At 29.5% G+C, this 19,948-nt stretch overlaps 2 protein-coding genes across 3 annotated transcripts; one reads left to right on the top strand and one right to left on the bottom strand.

Moving 5' to 3' along the window:
• The first annotated feature begins 11,798 nt into the window (after positions 1–11,798).
• Positions 11,799–13,107, top strand: LOC105795179 (transcription factor bHLH84). Of its 2 annotated transcripts, none has more exons than XM_052628672.1 (4): positions 11,799–12,202; positions 12,295–12,528; positions 12,627–12,758; positions 12,904–13,107. In XM_052628672.1, exons 1-4 carry the CDS (start codon positions 11,855–11,857, stop codon positions 12,985–12,987), a joined length of 798 nt encoding a protein of 265 aa, XP_052484632.1. In that variant the 5' UTR covers positions 11,799–11,854; the 3' UTR covers positions 12,988–13,107. The 2 variants fall into 2 exon arrangements, with proteins under 2 accessions (XP_052484632.1, XP_012480143.1); XM_012624689.2 differs by having other exon boundaries at positions 11,799–12,208.
• Positions 13,108–14,871: 1,764 nt separating this feature from the next.
• Positions 14,872–19,529, bottom strand: LOC105795178 (vacuolar-sorting receptor 3). The gene is made up of 12 exons (XM_012624688.2): positions 19,104–19,529; positions 17,409–18,101; positions 17,220–17,308; positions 17,039–17,108; positions 16,885–16,968; positions 16,684–16,760; positions 16,513–16,594; positions 16,089–16,171; positions 15,927–15,993; positions 15,567–15,695; positions 15,358–15,467; positions 14,872–15,176 (listed from the first exon to the last, which is right to left on the bottom strand). Exons 1-12 carry the CDS (start codon positions 19,411–19,413, stop codon positions 15,078–15,080), a joined length of 1,893 nt encoding a protein of 630 aa, XP_012480142.1. The 5' UTR covers positions 19,414–19,529; the 3' UTR covers positions 14,872–15,077.
• Positions 19,530–19,948: the final 419 nt, after the last annotated feature.

Here is a 19,948-nt window from a genome sequence, read left to right as displayed (position 1 = left end):
GTTAATCTCCGGCAACTAGTCACTAGTGTAGTGGCAAATGACTTTCATTGCTTAAGTTTTTGTTGAGATTATCCGAAATTCAAACCTGGACAATCCTTCTCTTATCCAGAAAATTAAAAACATGAAAAAAAAAACCCTAATCCGTTTTCAACCCGGCACGATTTAAATTCAAGCCATATCTAGGGTGGTGAACATTCCGACCATTAGGTCAATAAACTAGGTTTATTAACACACATTATAGTCATTGTCTAATGTAAGGTTTGCTCTTAAAAGTATTAAAGTTGGGATTAATATATAATATGCTTACGGTATAGGGTCATGTACACTATTAGTATATAATTAACACATCATTAATGAAAAATAAAATAAAATTTTAATGGGTTAAATAATATCGTTTGAAAGATTTAAAATAAAATTGAATATTTTTATTTAGGATTAATTTGAAATTTTTAAAAGTGCTACATTGGTGAACAAAATTAGAGTGATGGAGCATGTAACTTATATAATTTATTAAAATTAATAATTAATAAGAAATGTACACATAAAAAAGTAAAGAGAAGTTTGTTTTAAAATCGACATACAATATAAAAATATTTTTATTTATTAAAATTAAAAAATACTAGTGAAATCAATGTCGAATTAATTCGTGATATTAATTTAAATAAAATTTTTATCGAAAACATTCATAAATCTGATTAAAAGATGGTGATTATGACATGATACAATGAATCTTTTACCATAATTGATTTAAGAAAAATCCTAAATGCTTCGTACTATATTTGAAGAACAAGATTCAGCATCCTATTGTTGCCAATTTCCTGACTTTTTTATATAAATAATATGAAAAATAAATAATTATGAAAATAAAATGGGTAAAATTTTAATTATAAAAATAAATAAATTGAACAGTTTCCACCGGTGTTGCCTAATACACCGGTAGTACCACTCCACTTTTTCCCTAAAATCATATAGGCATCATTAGATTTTTTTTTAAAAGAATTTTTTTGGTGCCTCAACTATGTCAGATAGCATTAATATGTATTTTTTTCAAATGGGTATACCAGAGAACAAAAAAAAAATTACTTTTTAATGGTGCCGCCGGTGTGTTGGGCAACACCAGCAAAATAAAAACAATTGACTAAAAATGAAAAAAAAAAACTAAATTTTAAAAAATAACCCTAAGAAAATTTCATATCCACCTGCAAAACTGTTTCCTTCATTTTTATGAGAAAAAAGAAAAAGAAGAGAACTCCAAATCTACACAAGATCCACCCAAAGCTTTTAGTTTTCTTTTTTCCTTTTCTCATAAAAAATGGAGGAAACAGTTTCGCAAGTGGATTTAAAGTTTTTACTTTTCTTATTTTTTTAGGGCTATCATTTTAACTTTAGTTTTTTTTTTGTGTCGGTGCTGCTTGACACATCGGCAGTACCACTAAAATTTTTTTTGTTCCTCAGTATATTTGTATTTTCTCGGGTATTTTGAAAAAAATATATATTGGTGCCGTCTGACACACCAAAAAAAAAATATTTTTTAAACTAAAGATGACGGCATGATTTAGGGAAAAAGTGAAGTGGACTATTCAATTTGCCCATTTTCGTAATTATTTATTTTTTTAATATTATTGTGTAAAAAAACCAAATTTTCTTCTCTTGAGTCCAGCCAAAAGAGAGTTCCAAATCACAAGCTTTGAGATTCTCGTATCTCACCTAGTTGTTGTAGGTCTCATTCTCTTAAATCCATCCTATTATCCTCCAAACTCAATAGCATCTCTAATTTTGGATCCAAAATTAGAGAGGTATATTTGGATGTTAAAATATGTTTCGTGCATTTAAAGTTGAGTTTTTATATTTTTATTTTCAATAATTAATATCTCTACTTTTCGAATTTAAAATTTAAGTCTAGTTGTTAATATGATTAAAATTATTCTATTAAACTCGTTTACGTGACATCTTGAAATATAAAAAAATCTCTTAGCAACAATGTAACAAAAGATGATATTACAATGGACTTAAATTTATCAGAAAATTTGAACGATGTTAACCATTCTTAAAATTATGTCAATTTTTATAAAGTATATAAACTAAATAATGACATTATTAAAGTTTATGTATGGAGTTATGTCAAAATTGAAGTATAGAGACTAAAATTTAAACTTGAGCGTAATATAGAGACAAAACTAAAATTTAACCATTGTTATATAATCTAAAAAAAAAAAGCAAAAGGCTGGAGGTGTTCGATTAGAATTTAGTTCTCGTACTTTTTAGATTATAAAATTTAAGTTTAGTTGTTAACACCATTAAAATTTTTCTTTTAAATTTGCCAAGATGATATTTTGAAATTAAAAAAATTCATTTAGTTGTCATGTAACAAAAATGACATTGTAATGGACTTAAATTTAACAAATAAATATAAAATTGTTAAAATTCATGTCACCATTTTAATTAAAATAAAGTATTTAAGCTAATTAATGATATTATAAAAGTCGAGGTACCAAATTATATAGAAAATTGATGTATAGAGATTAAATCTTAAATCGAACATAAATAAGTACCAAATGTGAAAATTGACCATTGATATGTAATAAAAAAATCTGCAAAAGGCGTTGGAAAAAAAAACAGTAATTGGCTTGACAGGTGTCAAGATAAGGAATGGGACAGATGTCAACCATTTAAAACAAAATTACATTTTAATTTTGGTTAATTAGTATATATTACTTAAGCCTTCCTTCATTATTTAATTTGGCACTTGAGTTTTCTTTTTCCTAATTTAGTATCTAAGTTTGGCTTCATTGTTCAAATTGGTACCTAGACCAATAAATGTTGACACATGTGCTCTAGTAAAATAGCCATACTTAATTGCAGGGGAGAAACCATAAAATTTGTTTGGGGGGCCGAAATTAAATTGTAAATTTTATGATAGCAAAAATACAATTTCATCATTTTAATAGTCTATATATTTATAATTTTTAAATGATTAAATCAAATTTTTATATTTTTAGGGGGCCAAAGTGCAATTTTAATTTTACTGATTTAAAATTTTAAAGGGCCTAAATAGAAAATTTTTCATTTTGGGGGAGGGTTGGACCCCTACCAGGCCCCCTAGTTTCGCCCCTGCTTAATAGGGTAAAAAAGCTCAAGTACCAAATTAAACATTGAAACCAAACTCCAGTACTTAGATGGAACAAAAAAACTCGGAATTGAAGTACCAAATTGAACATTAAAGTCAAACTTAGGTACCAAATAGTATATTCACCCTTTGTTTTTTTATACTTTTAATTAAATTAATCATTTTAAAATTTGATGGGAAGGATATTATAACAATTTAGTCTACATTCTTCCTATTATTGGTTTTAATTAAATCATGACGGTGCAATGTAATAAAATAGTAATTAAATATGATAATATTAAATATTATGTTGGTAATTAATTAAAATTAAATAATCCCCTTTAGTAAGCATGAAGTCCAAACACATCAAGGGACAAATTCTAAATATAATAGAATTAAGTTGAGAATGCTTCAATACTTAATTATGAAATTAATCCTTAATGTTTATTTTTTACAATTAAAACCCTTTTAGACTAAAATACTCTTAATAACATTCATGCAATATTTTCAATAATATTCCTCCCTATTAAAAAAATTAAAAAATGGGGTTATTGACCTATAGTTTACGCGTTGGTTTGAAAAAAAATTAATTAATTTCTTTTATTTAAATTGTAATGTCCTTTTCATTATTGCATACCAACATTCTTCCTTTTTTTTTTAAAAGAAGGGTAAACTATTAAAATAGTCACTTTTGTTTGCCTCAAGTTACATTTTAGTCACTTACGTTATCGTATTGTAACATTTTAGTCGATGAGCCATTAATTGTTGTTAACGGCGTAACGGTAAGTTGACGTAGCACTTTAAATCGTCATTTTAAACGAAAATTTTAGGTTAAATTCTACAATTGATCCCTATATTTTTTCATTTTGAACAATTTAATTTTTTCTTGTATGTTCTTTTAATTTTCCTTTTTTTTCCCCCCATTCTCTTCTGCTTCTCCCTTTGTTTTCCTCCCTTTTTCATTTCTTTTAACGTAGTTTTTCTATATTTTCCATTTGTTAAAACTAGTTCACAAGCTCGCCTCACTCGAAAAAATTAAATTGTTCAGAAAAATAAAAGTATAGGGACTAGTTTTAACAAATAAAAAATATAGAAAAACTACGTTAAAAGAAATGGAGATGGGAGGAAAACAGAGGGAGAAGCAGAAGAGAATGAAAAAAACATAAAAGAAAAAAAATTAAATTTCTCAAGACGGAAAAAAATAGGGATTGATTGTATAAATTAACCATTTTCTTTTTGAAATGATGATTTAACGTGCCACATTAACTTACTGTTACACCATTAACGATAATTAACGGCTCAATGAGTAAAATATTACAACGCGATAACGTAAGTGACTAAAATGTAACCTGAAGGAAACAAAAGTGACTATTTTGATAATTTACCAAAAAAGAAGAAGCTATCACTTAGTTTTATTTAGGTAATGTGTTTACGTAATTTAGAATAAAATCATATACATTCTGAAAGAGCTACAGATTATTATAATAAATATATATATTTTTTGTTATATTAATATTTATAGTAAACAATAATGAAAGGGCCAAATATTAGGCCGGCATTAGCCATGGTCTAACTGGCATTTGGCTCAATTTGTAGACCTAAGGCCATGGCTCATGCTTATAATATATTGATTCATGTCCACTGCATGCACCATGCTTTTTGTTGGACCACATTTTTATTTTAAATTATCATAACCAGCATTATAATTTTTAGGGTAAACTACACTTCAGGTTACTATATTATTAGTAATTTCACGTTTTGGTCGCTCAACTTTAAAAAGTTATAAACTAGCCATTGAACTGTTCGAGAGTTTTTATTTGATTCAATGGGGTTGTGACTAACAAGCTCCAAGACGATTTGATGATTGGTATGACAGATTAATACCCATTGATGAGTAGAAGAACATAATTTAGGTCCAAGTCGATCTGACGGTTAATGTTGAAGATCAGAGAAGAATGTTGTTTTATGAAGAAAAAAAACTGAACTGTAAATGAGAAGAGAAATGGGAGTTTTCAATTGGTGCAGGCGGTGCAAACAGAGAATTCCTAATTTTTATTGTTGCTAACAGATTTGAAGTCTATTTGAAATTTTGCGTGATAATCCATTAAAATAAATTAAATAGACTCAAACTGATTTAATTTTCTGAACATTTTATATAATTTATAACAAAAAGTGTGAAAATGATAAGTAAATAAAAATTTACTCATCACTTAAGATATAATTTTTTTAATTATTTTATTTTATTTTTAACCTTAAATTATCCCCACTTTACATGTAAAGTTTTAAAATTTAAATTTATTAAACAATTTAATTATATTTCACACTTAATTTTAAATAATATATCAAATAAATTTTATAACTTTATATATCTAATATTTAAACAATTATGAGCTGAAACGAATCAATTCCAATACGATGTTAATAAATTTTAAAATTAATTAAATCCGATTTAATTCATTCTTTATAAAAACGACCTCTTTGATTTTTATATTAATAAATATTAAATATATTTTTCCGTAAATAAAATTACAATTTATGTCACTCTATCATTTAACTACAAATATTAAAATGGTGACATTATATATATAACATTAATCCCATTATAGGTTCTGAAACCCTTAAATAGGAGGATAATGTGCTTCAGTGCACTCGAACCCACGTCCTGCTGCATTAACAACTATGTCGATTTATAATTCTTTACGTTGATTTACGTAAACGATAATAGTAAAATACATATAAAATAAAAATAATCATTTAAAATTTTAAATTAAGAAAAAAGATTAGCTTGAAACGACAAAGCATGTCATAATATATATTATTTAGCATACAAATTCCAAAAGAGATATCTGAACATGTGGAATTAGACTAAATTACTATTTTTGTTTATCTGTAATCAATGTTTTTTATTTATTAATTAACACACAAAAAAATGATGATTAATGAGATAAGGTTGAATATTATATTAATTGTAATTATGCTAATTATATAAAATAATAATATTTGTCCTCTTGAACCCAAATTAAAAAAGCCTACATAAAACCCGCAGGCTGGCAATGAACCAAAGAAACAAATTGGTCTAATTTTTGAATTGCACCCTTCTACTTTATGAAGATCTAGAAATTAGTCCCTATATTTTAATTTGTCAAAAACTTTTAGTTCAGTGGGTAAATAAATTGTTAATTTATTGCAAATAAAATTGTTAAATGATTGGTTTTTACCCCCTATTTTTTTTATATATAAATTGTTGAACTGATAAATTTTAGATTCGGTTCTTAGTTTTAGTAAATACGAGGACTGGCTTATGACAAATTAAAATTTCTTAAGTTTTGTAAAGTATAAGGATTAAATTTATAGTTGGATAAAAATTTATAATAATTATTATGATGGGAGAAGAACAAAATCAGATTTGATGAATTTCCAAAATAGTTGCAATTCTGCTGAGATTTTATTCTTTTTTCCTTTATTTATTTATTTTTATGAACTTTTAACACATATTTATTTCAGTCCAACCCAACCCTGCAAACAAAGATCGTGCAATGGCCGGCCTTATTTTCAGCTGTAAAATATTTTATTATTATAATTACTAAAAATTATAATTTATCTAATTAATTAGGAGGAAACCCTTATGTTATTTTATTTTATTTCTCTTTCCTTTTAAATTCAAAAATAAAAAAATAAAATAAAATGAGAGGAAAAATCGCCGGAATCTTAGGTATGTACATGATGACATTAAAACGTACTCCTTTTTGGGTGGTGTAAATAGTATTATATTATTGGTTGTTTTGTGTGTGAAGTGAACGTAGATTTTATTTTATTTTTGTCGATTAAAGGTGTGGGTTCGAGTGTGCTGAACCGTATTATGCTCATATTTATGAGTTGAGAAAGGGATTATGAGTAGTTCTAAACATGTGTCAATAAAAAAGTAAATATAATCAGATTGTTCAAAAAAAAAATTATATATTTATTTTTAAAAAAATCTTTTTGGGCTTCATTGTATCATATATGTTCATAATATTACTCTCCATTTTTTTGAGAGATTTATTTGGTAAAATAGAAATTTTTTATTTAAACTAATTTATAAGATTTTAAATTAGTAATCCAAATAATGATAAAATTTAATTTAATCATTTAAAATTGTAAATATGAGACTATTAAAATGGTGAAATTGCATTTTACTATCATAAAAATATAATTTAATTTCTACTCCCTCAAATAAAATTTCTAACTTACCCTGTATAAAGCATATCTAATTTAAGTTTGGATATATTTTAATTTTTAGCCTGTTTGTACATTGCAATAATTTGATTCGTTATAATTATTTGGACACGTATTATTTATGATTATAATTGTAATTGTACATTTTACCTTAAATCTGTGTTTTAGAGTATTTATTAATTAATTTTTAAATAATTTTGGATTTCTTTGCATTCTATTACTATTTTTGGTAAAAGTATCATGGAGGCCCATGTATTAGGAGTAAAATTGTATTTTGTCCCCTCCACTCAAAAATTGGCAAATTCGTCCCTGTACGTTGTATCAAAAAGTAAATTAATCATTCTGTTAAAAATTTCATTCATTTCTATTATAGTTATTTCATCACCCATCCTAGTTTTTATTAGTACGGTTGGATTGAAATTTTAATGAAATAATTACTCTTTGATCTAATGTACATAGACTAATTTATCCATTTTTGAATAAATAAAACAAAATACAATCTAACTCGATATAGGGACCTCCATGAAAATATTTTCTACAACTTTTATTCATTACTAATCATTATTTTTCTAATAAATATATTTTTGTTCAATAATAAATTCTTACATAAATGAATATAAAAAACACAAAGACAACTAGGACAATATATAAAATAATAAATAAGAAGTTGAGTTGAAAATAAAGTGAGATATGTTCCTTATTTTTAATCATTATCTTTCAATCTTTCAATACATTAATCATCCTCATTCCCATGTGTAAGAATCACACCAAATTTATTAATGATGATTAAACTTGTATTACATAGAAAACTAATCTAAAAAATAAGGTAAATAATATGGTGTTAGGGTATAATTTGAGTTTTGTATTTATAATATGTTTATAGTAATTAAAAAACACTTTATGAAGCTGATTGAGTCTTAGTTCGATTTGTATGGTCATTGTTGCCAATGTAGGAGGACGTGGGTTTGAGTGCACCGAAGCGCATTATCCTCCTATTTATGGGTTGAGAAAGGACTATAAATAATTCTAAGTATTGTGTTAAAAAAAGCAGCTAGACAAATAGAAAGGTCCTTTGAATTTAATTAATTTACAATTACCCATTAATTATCATGTGATCACATTAATTTTTATGCATTTCTTAATTTATTTTTAATCCCAAACTCCTAATTAATTATATTTACCCATTATGTGTCTATAATAAGAATTTACAATAATATCGGTGTCAATTAAATTAATACTCTAGATAGAATTTAATTTTAGTATATGATGTAAATTTAAAATAATAATAATTTCTTAAGCTAATGTGTAAAGGGTATATATGCCATTCAATTACCTTAAACACACATGGAGAATTTTGACTTTTTTATATGTTTAGTATAATAAAATATAATATGGGAATAATGGATATATGATATAGTGATAGATAGATAAATAGATAGATTGATAGCTTTGAGAATATATGAATGTATTTATTGATAGAGGAAGAGAATTTTTGTTTTTAACCTACAATTATTTTAGATTAGATTCTATTTTCTATTTAAATTTGATTTTTTTAAATGATTAAGGTTGTCGGTTGAGTTTTAGCTCGATTGGCATGAGCATTGTTGTCAATGCAGGAGGATGTGGGTTCAAGTGTATTGAAGCGCATTATCCTCCTATTTATGAGTTGAGAATGGGCTATGGGTAATTCTAGGTATTGTGTCAAAAAGAATAGATATAATTAGGAACCTATAATGAGATTATTCAAAAAAATGATTAAGGTTAAATGTAGTTTTGCAATAATTTAAATAATTTTAATTTTTTTTATAAGCAAAATAATTTTATGTAATTAATCAAGTAATAATTAGTTATTGTTTTAATTGTTTTGAGAAAATAAAAGGATGAAAAAATTTCAATGTTGATTATCCCGAAAAACAATCTTAATTGTTACTTGGGCTTTAAGTAAGGAGATATAATTAATATTTTAATAAAATTACTATTCAAATAAAATTTACATTCATCGTAAAATTAAATAACATATGGAAGCATTGAAACTCGTTTTGGTATAGAATAACTTTAAAATTGTGAAATTATTAAAATAAAATTTAACAACTTCATTATCGAGGCAAACATTTTAATGTTAAATTTAAGATTAAAATATTTAAAAGAATTCTAAATTATATAATTTTAAGTAATTAAGTAAACCCTAATCCTATACATTTACTATAATTAAATATATTGATTGATGAAAGTTAATTGCTAATATTATTAGGTTTATGCGTTTTTATTATTCTATGGATACAATAAATTTCAGATTAATTGTGAATTTACTTAATTATCGTTTAATTTATCAAATACAATCGATGTATATGATTTAGTTTGATTTTAGGGTAGATATGATTAAAGTTAATTGTTAATTTTATCAAATTAACTCTAAAACCCGAGGTAAACACTAAAAAGTTAACAATTATATTTGGTCGATCTATAAAAAGTTGGATACCCTTCTGGTAGGGTTTCAAGTTCAAGTTTTGTAGGTGGAATAAATAACTTTAGGAGACATTCGTCCATTATTTAGAGTTTAAATTTAGTTCGACTCTAAATTTAATCGAAATTCAATATAACTATCAAATATCGAAAGATCTCATCTAAACTTTTACATTCATTAAAAAAAATACTCTCAATTACATGTAAATTACATGATAGAATATCCTAAAAAATCAAAACCATAACCTAGTCACCAACATTTCCAAAACATATTCATAAAAATCTGGGTTATGATCTTCTTCAATTACATGCAAAAGAATTTCTTAGGGTTCTTATAACAACGAAGATAGAGATTCCTCCTAAAAGTTGTAAAAACACTTGTAAAAAAGGAGACAAAGTATCTGCAAACCAGATATTAATGTCTGGTTGAGAATGTCAGCCAAAATACTCATCTCCACGATCTGGCCGACCCCTTTCCCTAAAGTGTCATTTTCATCTTATACTTTCAACATTGCTATATATGTTTATTATAAATTTTATGATATTTTCAAGTTAAGACCCCCCCACGTCTACCCATTGCCAGGTGTGTTTCTCTTTCCCATTCCTCTTCACCAAAATATTCCTGGGTCTAATCGTGTTCTCAGTCCTTGTATTTTTTTGTACATTCAAAGTTTAGACCCCAACTTTTAATACTGAGATCTAATAAGCAAAGTCTAGTTGTATTATGGTGTTCGTCATTACTGACCCGCAACTCGGATACCCAACTAGGATCGACCCAATCTAGTTGTCATAGCTTGCATAGTTCGCTAGTATGAGTTTACATGTGGAATGTTTGCATCCCGTGTGATGGGTTAGCATCATCATGTAAACGAACTCATATTTAGGGTATAACACGTGTTTATCCTAGAGTAGTTGCATAGTTCTGTTGGCATGCATGGGAACTTACCTAGGACGTCACATCCAAAAATCGTATCATATAAATAGAGAAATTAGCCTCTTTAAGAGATAGACACGTAAAAACACTCAACAAATTGATAACTAAAAAGAATTTCTATTAAATTGGATTATATATGTTACTTGCTGGAAGGGAAATAAGCAAATAAAAAATGTCGAGTCTGGGTTTGTAATGTTTTTTTTTATTCTAGATTTGGGGTTGTAAAATTCTTCAACATTGTTTTGAAAATGTAAACTAAAAGTTGATACTTATCTTTACATAGCAATTTTCTTTTTAGATGTCACGTTATTCAATTTAATGGAAATTTAAATCAAAAGAATAGGAGATAGTGAACTTATGTAATTAGATTTAGATCGGTGGTTGAACTAATTAATCCATCAATTGTCAATTTAATCAGTTTGATCATTAATCCAATAATAATTAAATAAATAATTAAAAAATTGAAACTTATAAAACTGGATCAATCTGTCAATTTTTGTTTTGTTGCGGTTTTCAGACTTGTATCATTTTCAAGCAATTTACTCAAAGGTCGATTCAACCTGTTTGCCGACCCATTTTTGGCTTAACCAGTCCAATTGACTAGTGTAGTCTGATCCAATAACACTAGCTTTACTTGAATACCATTTACGGACAAAGACATCCATGGTTTTACCTAAAAAAAATAATGGGAAGAGTACATAGACCGATAACAGAAATAAACCATTTATAATTGACCAAATTTTGTTTTGTCCTATTCCACCTAATCTTAGTTCATGTTTTAAGTACTAAATCATTCTCGTTTGAGCACAGTTAGTTAAAAGACAGTCTAGTTTCCAGGCGTTTTCGAGCTAAGCTCAAAAATATATTTATTCCATTATTTTAATCCTTTTCTGAGTTGTTCTTTGTGAGGGACCCCTCATTACGAGCTTTGTTTCATAATAATTGGTAATTATTATAAAAAAAAAAATGAAGATATTGTTGCACGAGTCAATGCTTTTTGTTGGTGACATTCTTCACAGTTGCTTTCCCATATATATATAGCCCTCTCTATCCTGTTTCTCTTCAAGGATCAAAGCTAATTGAATAACTTGAAGCCCCAAAAAGAACTGAAAAAACCCACTATTTTTTGTTCTTCAATGGATTCAATGGGAACCCTTTTAGAAGGAGATTGGAGTTGTTTCAGTGGGATGTATACAACTGATCAAGAAGCTGATTTCATGGCTCAATTGCTGAGTAATTGTCCTCAGCTCCCTGATATAGATATGAGCAATTACTTGAGTGATTCAAACCCAGTTTTTGTAACCAATAATAGCCCCATTTCAATGGATTTTTGTATGGAAGATGGGACCAAAACTAGTTTTTTTCTGGTTGAACCTGATGATTGTTTGGACCCAGAAATGGGCAAGAATGGCAATGTTGAAAAAGAACCGAAGCCTGAACCTGAGAAGAAAAGTAGTAACAAGAGATCTCGAAATTCAGGAGATGTTCATGTAAGTGTTCGAAAAAAAGACTTGAAAAGAAATGTTTTTTATTTCAGCTCATCATTGATTGGTTTTTTTTACTTGTGTGTGTGCAGGTTCAAAAGAGTAAGCGAAACGGAAGGTCTAAGAAGAACCAGACCATTGCGGCCAATGATGATGAAGACGGTAATGGCGGTCTCAACGGGCAAAGCTGGGCCAGTTGCTCGTCGGAGGACGACTCGAATGGTGGTGCGAGCTCAGGCTCAAAGGGAGAAACAACACTGAATTTGAATGGCAAAACAAGAGCCAGTAGGGGTGCAGCCACTGATCCACAAAGTCTTTATGCAAGGGTAAGTAACATATACAGGGCAAATCTGGTTTAAAGATTATATTAAAAACTGACTTAACCGACTAAACCTAAACCGATGAATTCGTATTGATTTTGCAGAAAAGAAGGGAAAGGATTAATGAAAGATTGAGGATTTTACAGAATCTTGTCCCTAATGGAACAAAGGTTGATATTAGTACAATGCTTGAAGAAGCTGTTCAATATGTAAAGTTTTTGCAGCTACAAATTAAGGTAATAAACTTCACTTCATTGAAGTGTCGTCTGCCTGAAGTTGATCAAGAGATTAAAACCCAGACTGAGGACGATAATAACGATATTTCTAACAGTTTATTTCTTTTATTATATTTTTTCCTAATTTAATTTCGGAATCTTGCAGCTGTTGAGTTCCGATGATCTTTGGATGTATGCACCTATTGCTTACAACGGAATGGATATCGGAATCGATCTCAAGAGGACGTAGAAGATACCGCCGCTGGAGACCATTTCTGGTGAAAACATATAGGCTATCTTGCAAATTTTTATAAATTGAAATAAGTTCAGTTGCCATTTTGTAATGAATTTATTTCTTGATTTGTAATCAATAATTTATTAATTTTACCACAAAAATCATTCATCAAAATTTGGTCATTTATTTCTTGTAATCACATAAATAATTTGGTTTAAGTTTTCATACATTTAATTAAAGTTTAAAATGGTGGACAGTAAAATTTAAAAAAAAAATGTTAATTTGTAACCTTCAACCTCAACATATTTAGACTCAAGTCCCTTCACCCTGTAAAAATGGATACCAATTAATTTAGTAGTTCAGTCAGTCTATTACTCTATTTTAAAAATGAATAGTTTAGTCTTAGTTCGATTAGTATGTATTGTTGTCAATGTAGGAGAACGTGGGTTCGAGTGTTCTTATTTATGGGCTAGAGAGGGGGCAATGGGTAGTTCTAGGCATTGTGTAAAAAGGAGCAGATATAATCAGAACTTGTAATGAGACTGTTCAAAATAAATGAATGGTTTAAGTTTTTCTACGTTTAAATTTGATCCACACTAAAAATCGCCAACTTATATTTTAGAGTGAATTGAAAATAAATATTTTATTTAATTATTATTTTGTTTTAAGATTGAGGAAGAAAAATTGACAAATCGAGAATTGATTTGAACTGAATTATTTAGATGATTTATAGAATACAAAGTTAAAAAGTTAAATTATCAAAGTTGTGCCAAATTTTAATTTTTTAATTAATTTATAATTAATTATATTTTTATAACGTAATAAAAAATCATATTTTAAAAGTGGCAACTTCTTAAAAATAATGTCTAAAATATATAAATAAATCTCATTTTATAAAATAAATAAAACTAAAACCAAAATTGAATATGAAAATTTAGAATCAAACCAAATTGCAATGAACACTCTAAAATAATCGATCCAACCGAATTACGAGATTCACAATGTAACTTAAAAGAATTGCAAAAGAAAAGGTCTTCTAGTTAAACTACATATTTACTATTTATATTGTGTTCAAATTTTGATACATATGCTATGCGCAAGTTACAGATTCTATTCTTATACTTTAATTTGGTTATTTTATCCTTATACTTTTAGTTTTAACCGAATAGTACTGTTACATTTAGGGTGAGTTTGGATGGGCGGTGCGTTTACCTGCGGTTAGTGTAAAAACAGCGGTGGCGGTGAGATTAGATGCTATAGCGATACTGTAGCGAGAGACAAAAAGTAAGCTAAACGCACCACATCGCACCCAATCGCCCATCCAAACTCACCCTTAATCATTTTCAAAATTTTATTTAACAAATATATTATCACAGATGTAATATTATGTCAACTTATTATTTTCACGTGATACTCACATAAAAGTCACACTATGACTTGATTAAAATTTTAAACTTCAAAAAACAATTTGAAAAACATAGTCCAAATCCATAACTTCCAAAATCAATAGCAAAATTTGACCAATCGAATTTAAGGACTTCCATTTAATCAAGAAACAAAATTTCGAATTTTGCATAATATAAAACTAAAATTTGTCATTTTGAGAAATATAGAAATTTCAAAATGTGTCTATCATACAATATTTAATTTCTTTTAGTTTTTTTTAATTCTTATCATATCTGTTCTTTTTAATAATGTTCTTTTTAATACAATGTTAAGAGCTATCCAAACCCATAAATAGGAAAATAATACGCTTCAACGTATTCGAAACTATGCCTTTCTGCACTGACAACAATACCAGTCTAGCTAACACTCAATTGGTAATTTCTTTTAATTTTCATATATATTTTTAAGTGCAATTAAAAAACAGGGGTGCTTAAAAAAAAAAAGAAATTAATCTCAGAGACAAAGTAGCCATATAAATTATTGGTCAAAGATAAATAGGGATTCTAACAATAAAGAACAAAAAGCCATTTCTATTCTGTATTCCTTTATTGCTCCATATATTTTACATATCAATAAAATCCTTGCACCAAATCCAATTGAATCAATGTATAACAAGAAGAACCACATCTACTCCCTGCAAATACTGGAGTTTTTCGTCTTCATGCTCGACTATCGCTTACATGGTTCGGTACTTCCGCTTGACTATCCAATGGCATGTACTGTGCCATTATAGCTCGGATTTCAGAGTCCATGTATGACTGCAACAGTAATAAAACACGTCAACATTACAAAAACTATGCTTAACATATACGGGAAGAAAATCAGAATGGCCGGTTCGGGTTTTGGTAAGTTAGTCTATAGGAAGTTGCCGATCAAACGATTCAATCCAGAAGAGTCACTTTCTTAACTAGCCAAATATAATATAATGCACTAACTTACCCTTAATCTATATTTGTAAATGAGATAAGCCCCACCACTGGCCATTGCCAAGCCGATTAAAATGACCCAAACGGCTGCCCATGATGATCTTACTTCGGTACCGCTCTTACCTGAGATAGAGCAAGGAGTGAGACATCAAAACACGAACCGGAAATCATATATTGCATAGGAAATAGGTTCGAGTTGCAAATTGTAGATCGACAACTCACTTATGCAGGTATCATGGTCCCGGATATACAAAAGATCTCCACTGCAAGTGCATTCATAGCTTCCCCAAGTATTTTTGCAGCTACATTCAGGGCACTGGCAGGCTTTCTTCTCTTTGCATTCGTCAATATCTGCGTGATTGGCAACGCACAAATATTAAATGGCTTAAATCATTTGACAAACCAAATGCTTCCATTTGCTTGCATTTAACTAGTCATTTACTGTTCGTTATAGCTTATCTACATGACGGTCATGTGAGTTTCTTCATACTAAGAATAAAGGAGGCACTTTCAAGATGCCTGTGGCGATTAGGTTCTCGAACTCGCAAAAAAAAAACATATATTTATTCGTTTAGGACCCACCTTCACAATTTTTGACACCATCACCTTTAAACCCTGGAGGACACTGGCATTTACCATTTCCATCATCCTGTTCAAATCCTCGATTAGAGCATAAACTTGATTTCAGGAGGAGGAAAATGTAAATCTGGGAGGAGGTTAGGAAAAATAAATGTAAATACTAACCAAACAAGCGGAGTATGCATGTCCATCTCGTGCATCATGCCAACAACCTCCATTATTAATTTTGCACCTTCCAGACCCACTAGCTGATCGGCAAAAATGAAAATAGAAAATGAGCATATATTATGCAGATATAAGATGATTAATGATAGAAACCAGAGTTTTAAGGGAGAAAATTGTATTGCCTCATTAAACATAAGCAAACACAATAAAAATTGATGAGGGGCTTCGAATTTGGACATAAGCAACAAACAAAAACAAATCAAGCTTTATCCTATTAATGCCATTGCATATTGTTAGGCTCATATAATGAGACATGAATCATGAAAAAAAACATTAAAATGGTAACTTCACAATTTAAATTTAACTTCGAAATAATAACTAAACCAATGCAAAGAAAATGATAAAAAACAAAATCTCATAACACCTTCACAGTGACTGTAACCGTCTCCTTTAAATTGTACACCATCAACCAAGGGACATTCACAGACTCTCCCGCGAAATGTATCCTGAGAAAGTTAATATGTTAGGACTTAATTGAGTTAATGGTGTCATAAGCAAGTAGTGAACCTCTATTAGAAATTTCTTTGATTCATACCTTGCAGGCTGTGAGATTGGTTGCTTTATCTTGCCAACAACCACCGTTGTTATCCAAGCATTCATTTGTCTCCACATCTGCCACAGACGTAACCACTGTCCATTATGGAAACAGGCGGCAGCATTGCACTATACGATAGGCCCTAAGCGGTAACCAACTAAAATACTTCTCTAGCAAGAAAGTATAATAAAAAACACTTACCACCGCTCAAGCAAACGGCTGGTTCAGTAGTCTCCTCGAAACCAGCACAGATGGCCTTCAGAACAGCACCTTTGGCCAGCTTTCCTGTATGCTAATATATCAGAAAGGAAGGCGTGCTAAATTTTATATGTGATACACAGGCACCTAGACAAACCTCGATATTGGCGATCGTTAACAACAAGCGTAGGCAATATGGTAACATCACCCCTAGATCCTTTTCCCACCTATAGAAAAATATTTCTATTAAGCAGCTTTCAATGATTTAAGAACTCCAACAAGGTCAAAAATGAGAACAAATACATAAAAGCATATATAACTAAGCACGGGAGAATTACTTGGGCTTCTTGCTCTTCTTTCAGAACAGGATTATCTTCATCAGCATTAGGGTCTCCCATGCACTTCTCAATCTTTTTACCATCAAGCCCTGAATGGATGACAAAAACATCATGATTTTGTCCTTTCTTGAGGGTGGTATTAGTGGCAATAATAAGTGAAATAGAGGTTTCTTTAATTTAACTATTTACCGAGAGCTCTGATAACAACATCTGCGCATTCCTTGTTATATTTTTTCTCCTTCATGGGGCATCTTATCTGAAAATCTGTCACATAGTCCCACCACAACCAAGGCTTATTGGTCTCATTTGCCACTTTGAAAACACACAGCTGTCTCAAATTTTCAATAACTACATCTTTCCCCTCATAGCCAGAGCTAAAATCTTGTTCGGGATCAGGTGCACAGTATCTTCCGTAGTTGATGCACTGAGATTTGCACTGTCTGCTTAGCGAGAAAGCCTGAGGGCAGTACCAAGTTATATAATGGGGTGTGAATTGAGTATAGCCACCTTTTTCAAGTATCTGTGCAGCACCCTTGAAATCCTTCAGAAATTCCATCAGCATATCACATTTAACTCCACACTCATCATTGCTGTTGGTCCATAGCTCATACTCCACACGATCATCAGGGTGTGGAACAGACTCTCGCCAATCAAGATTAACATTGACCATATCCCCACCACTTATTGCTTTCTTAAGAGTTTCACCAAATTTTTTCTCGATAAGGGCAGATGGAATTGTTATATTTTCAATGTATTTGGCAGCTAATCTATCCTCTTCAGGTGTATCCATGGTTATTAATGCTTCTTGAATATCATCAGCAACAAGCACTGCAGAAGCACCAGCTTGCTGTACATTCCAAACCTTTAAAGCAAAGAAGCAATCTGGGCAAATAAATAGAATCGTAAACACAAAAAGCAGACTCGGCTTGAAGTTATCGAAAACTAAAGAAAAATAAACTGAAAGGCCATAACTTAGGTAGTCAAGTCTGAGGACAATAAACAAGTTTTACAACCTTAATCTCTATGACCTAACACAATAGTAGCCATTGGTATCTATACATAGGCCACGATAAACTGCAAAATGTCTCGAACATACTGAATTATTACTTAAGATTCTTCTTACCCCTTTAACAGTTTAATCACATTGTAATATCTTAATTATATAATTGGAGGCAACTATAAGCCATCAATATGATGCACTTAGAGCATGCACAACTTCCACCTTCTTTGAGCTCGTGTTTCTCTTCGATCAATTCAAACAGCTTATTTCACAAGACAAAACAACAAAATTTCATTCCAAATCAGGAAAAAAGTTGATCCCAGTGAAATTAGAGGGGGCGGGGATAGGAAATTTAACCCCAAATTTCAGAGAACAACTAGGATAATAGGAGAAAATGACATCTTTCCTTCCAAACGACTTAAGCAGGCTAAAACAAGTGTGTATATATATATATATATATATAAAATAAAGTCATGAAAGTTATTAGTCCACCAAATCAAACAAACTACAAAACTCAAAGCTTATAGTGACAATGTAATTGACAGAAACTACTAATAAATACTTCACTAAATGAATGGAAGAGTTAGAAGCCAATCACATAAATCCAGTGCATGAAAATTAAACCAATTAAACTCAAATAGGAAACTTACAATTATAAAAGAATAGGAAAAATAACCCTCTTAAACCAACCAAACCAAACAAATCAAGCCATAAATCTAACACCCAAAATAACCCCAATTATAAAGTAACAATCAAATTAGCCAAAAAAGAGAGGCAAAAATGGTTCCTAATGAGTCAACCCAAGAACAAATAAATCATAGCTAAAAAAACTCAATCTCAGACCAGAAATCAAATATGGAAGGCAAAAATAAGAAAAAGGGTACCTCCACGATCGACCAAAACAAAAGCAGGAAGAGCACCAGGCTTGGATTTAAAGGAAATCCCAAAGTCATCAAAACTTTTACAACCCTTTTGATTCTCCTTAGGGTAAACCACAGCACCAGCCATGCTTCCCCCATATTGAGGTATCCCAAAGTTGCCAATTGCACTGTCATAGGTACCCTTAATCTTCTCGGGTGAAGTCAGCCTCAAGCTGTTCTTTTCCACCACAAATCTCGCGTAACAATTCCCCATCACAGATAACAACATAAAACCTTGAAGAAGAAGAAGAAGATGCAATCTCCGTATCTCCATCTCCTACTCTTTTGACACGTGGGGTTTTCCTGGGATTTGCGTAGATCAGTTTAAGGAAGACACTGAAGAAGATGATCGTGTAAGAAAAAACACGAGAGTAAAAGAGATGTTATATTTTCATTTAATACAACTACATTTATCTATTTCTTAAAATCCTTTTTTATTAATTTTAAAAATATCATAATTAATATTAAAGTAAATAATTATATTAAAATGGTGAAGAGATTTATGCATATTTTGGACATATGTGTGAAAAATAAAAATAGTAATAACGAAAGAACGAGGCAAAGCTACATAAATATTCGAGTTTTGTTTTTTTTAAATTAATATTCAGCATTGTAAAATAAAAATTAAATAAAACTTGTAGATTGGGAGATTAAGACTCACACATTTTATCATTATACATAACGAGACTCAAACTTTAATATTACTTAACTAAATCATTAACTCGTTTATGAAATTATAGAAATATCTCTTTTTAAATTATAATTAATGTTATTGTAATTTTATATAATTTAATAATAAAAAATCGAAA

This window comes from Gossypium raimondii, chromosome 3, assembly GCF_025698545.1.
Source record: "Gossypium raimondii isolate GPD5lz chromosome 3, ASM2569854v1, whole genome shotgun sequence".
NCBI lineage: Eukaryota > Viridiplantae > Streptophyta > Magnoliopsida > Malvales > Malvaceae > Gossypium > Gossypium raimondii.
Note: the sequence above shows the minus strand (reverse complement) of the source record. Positions and strands in the feature narration are given on the sequence as shown.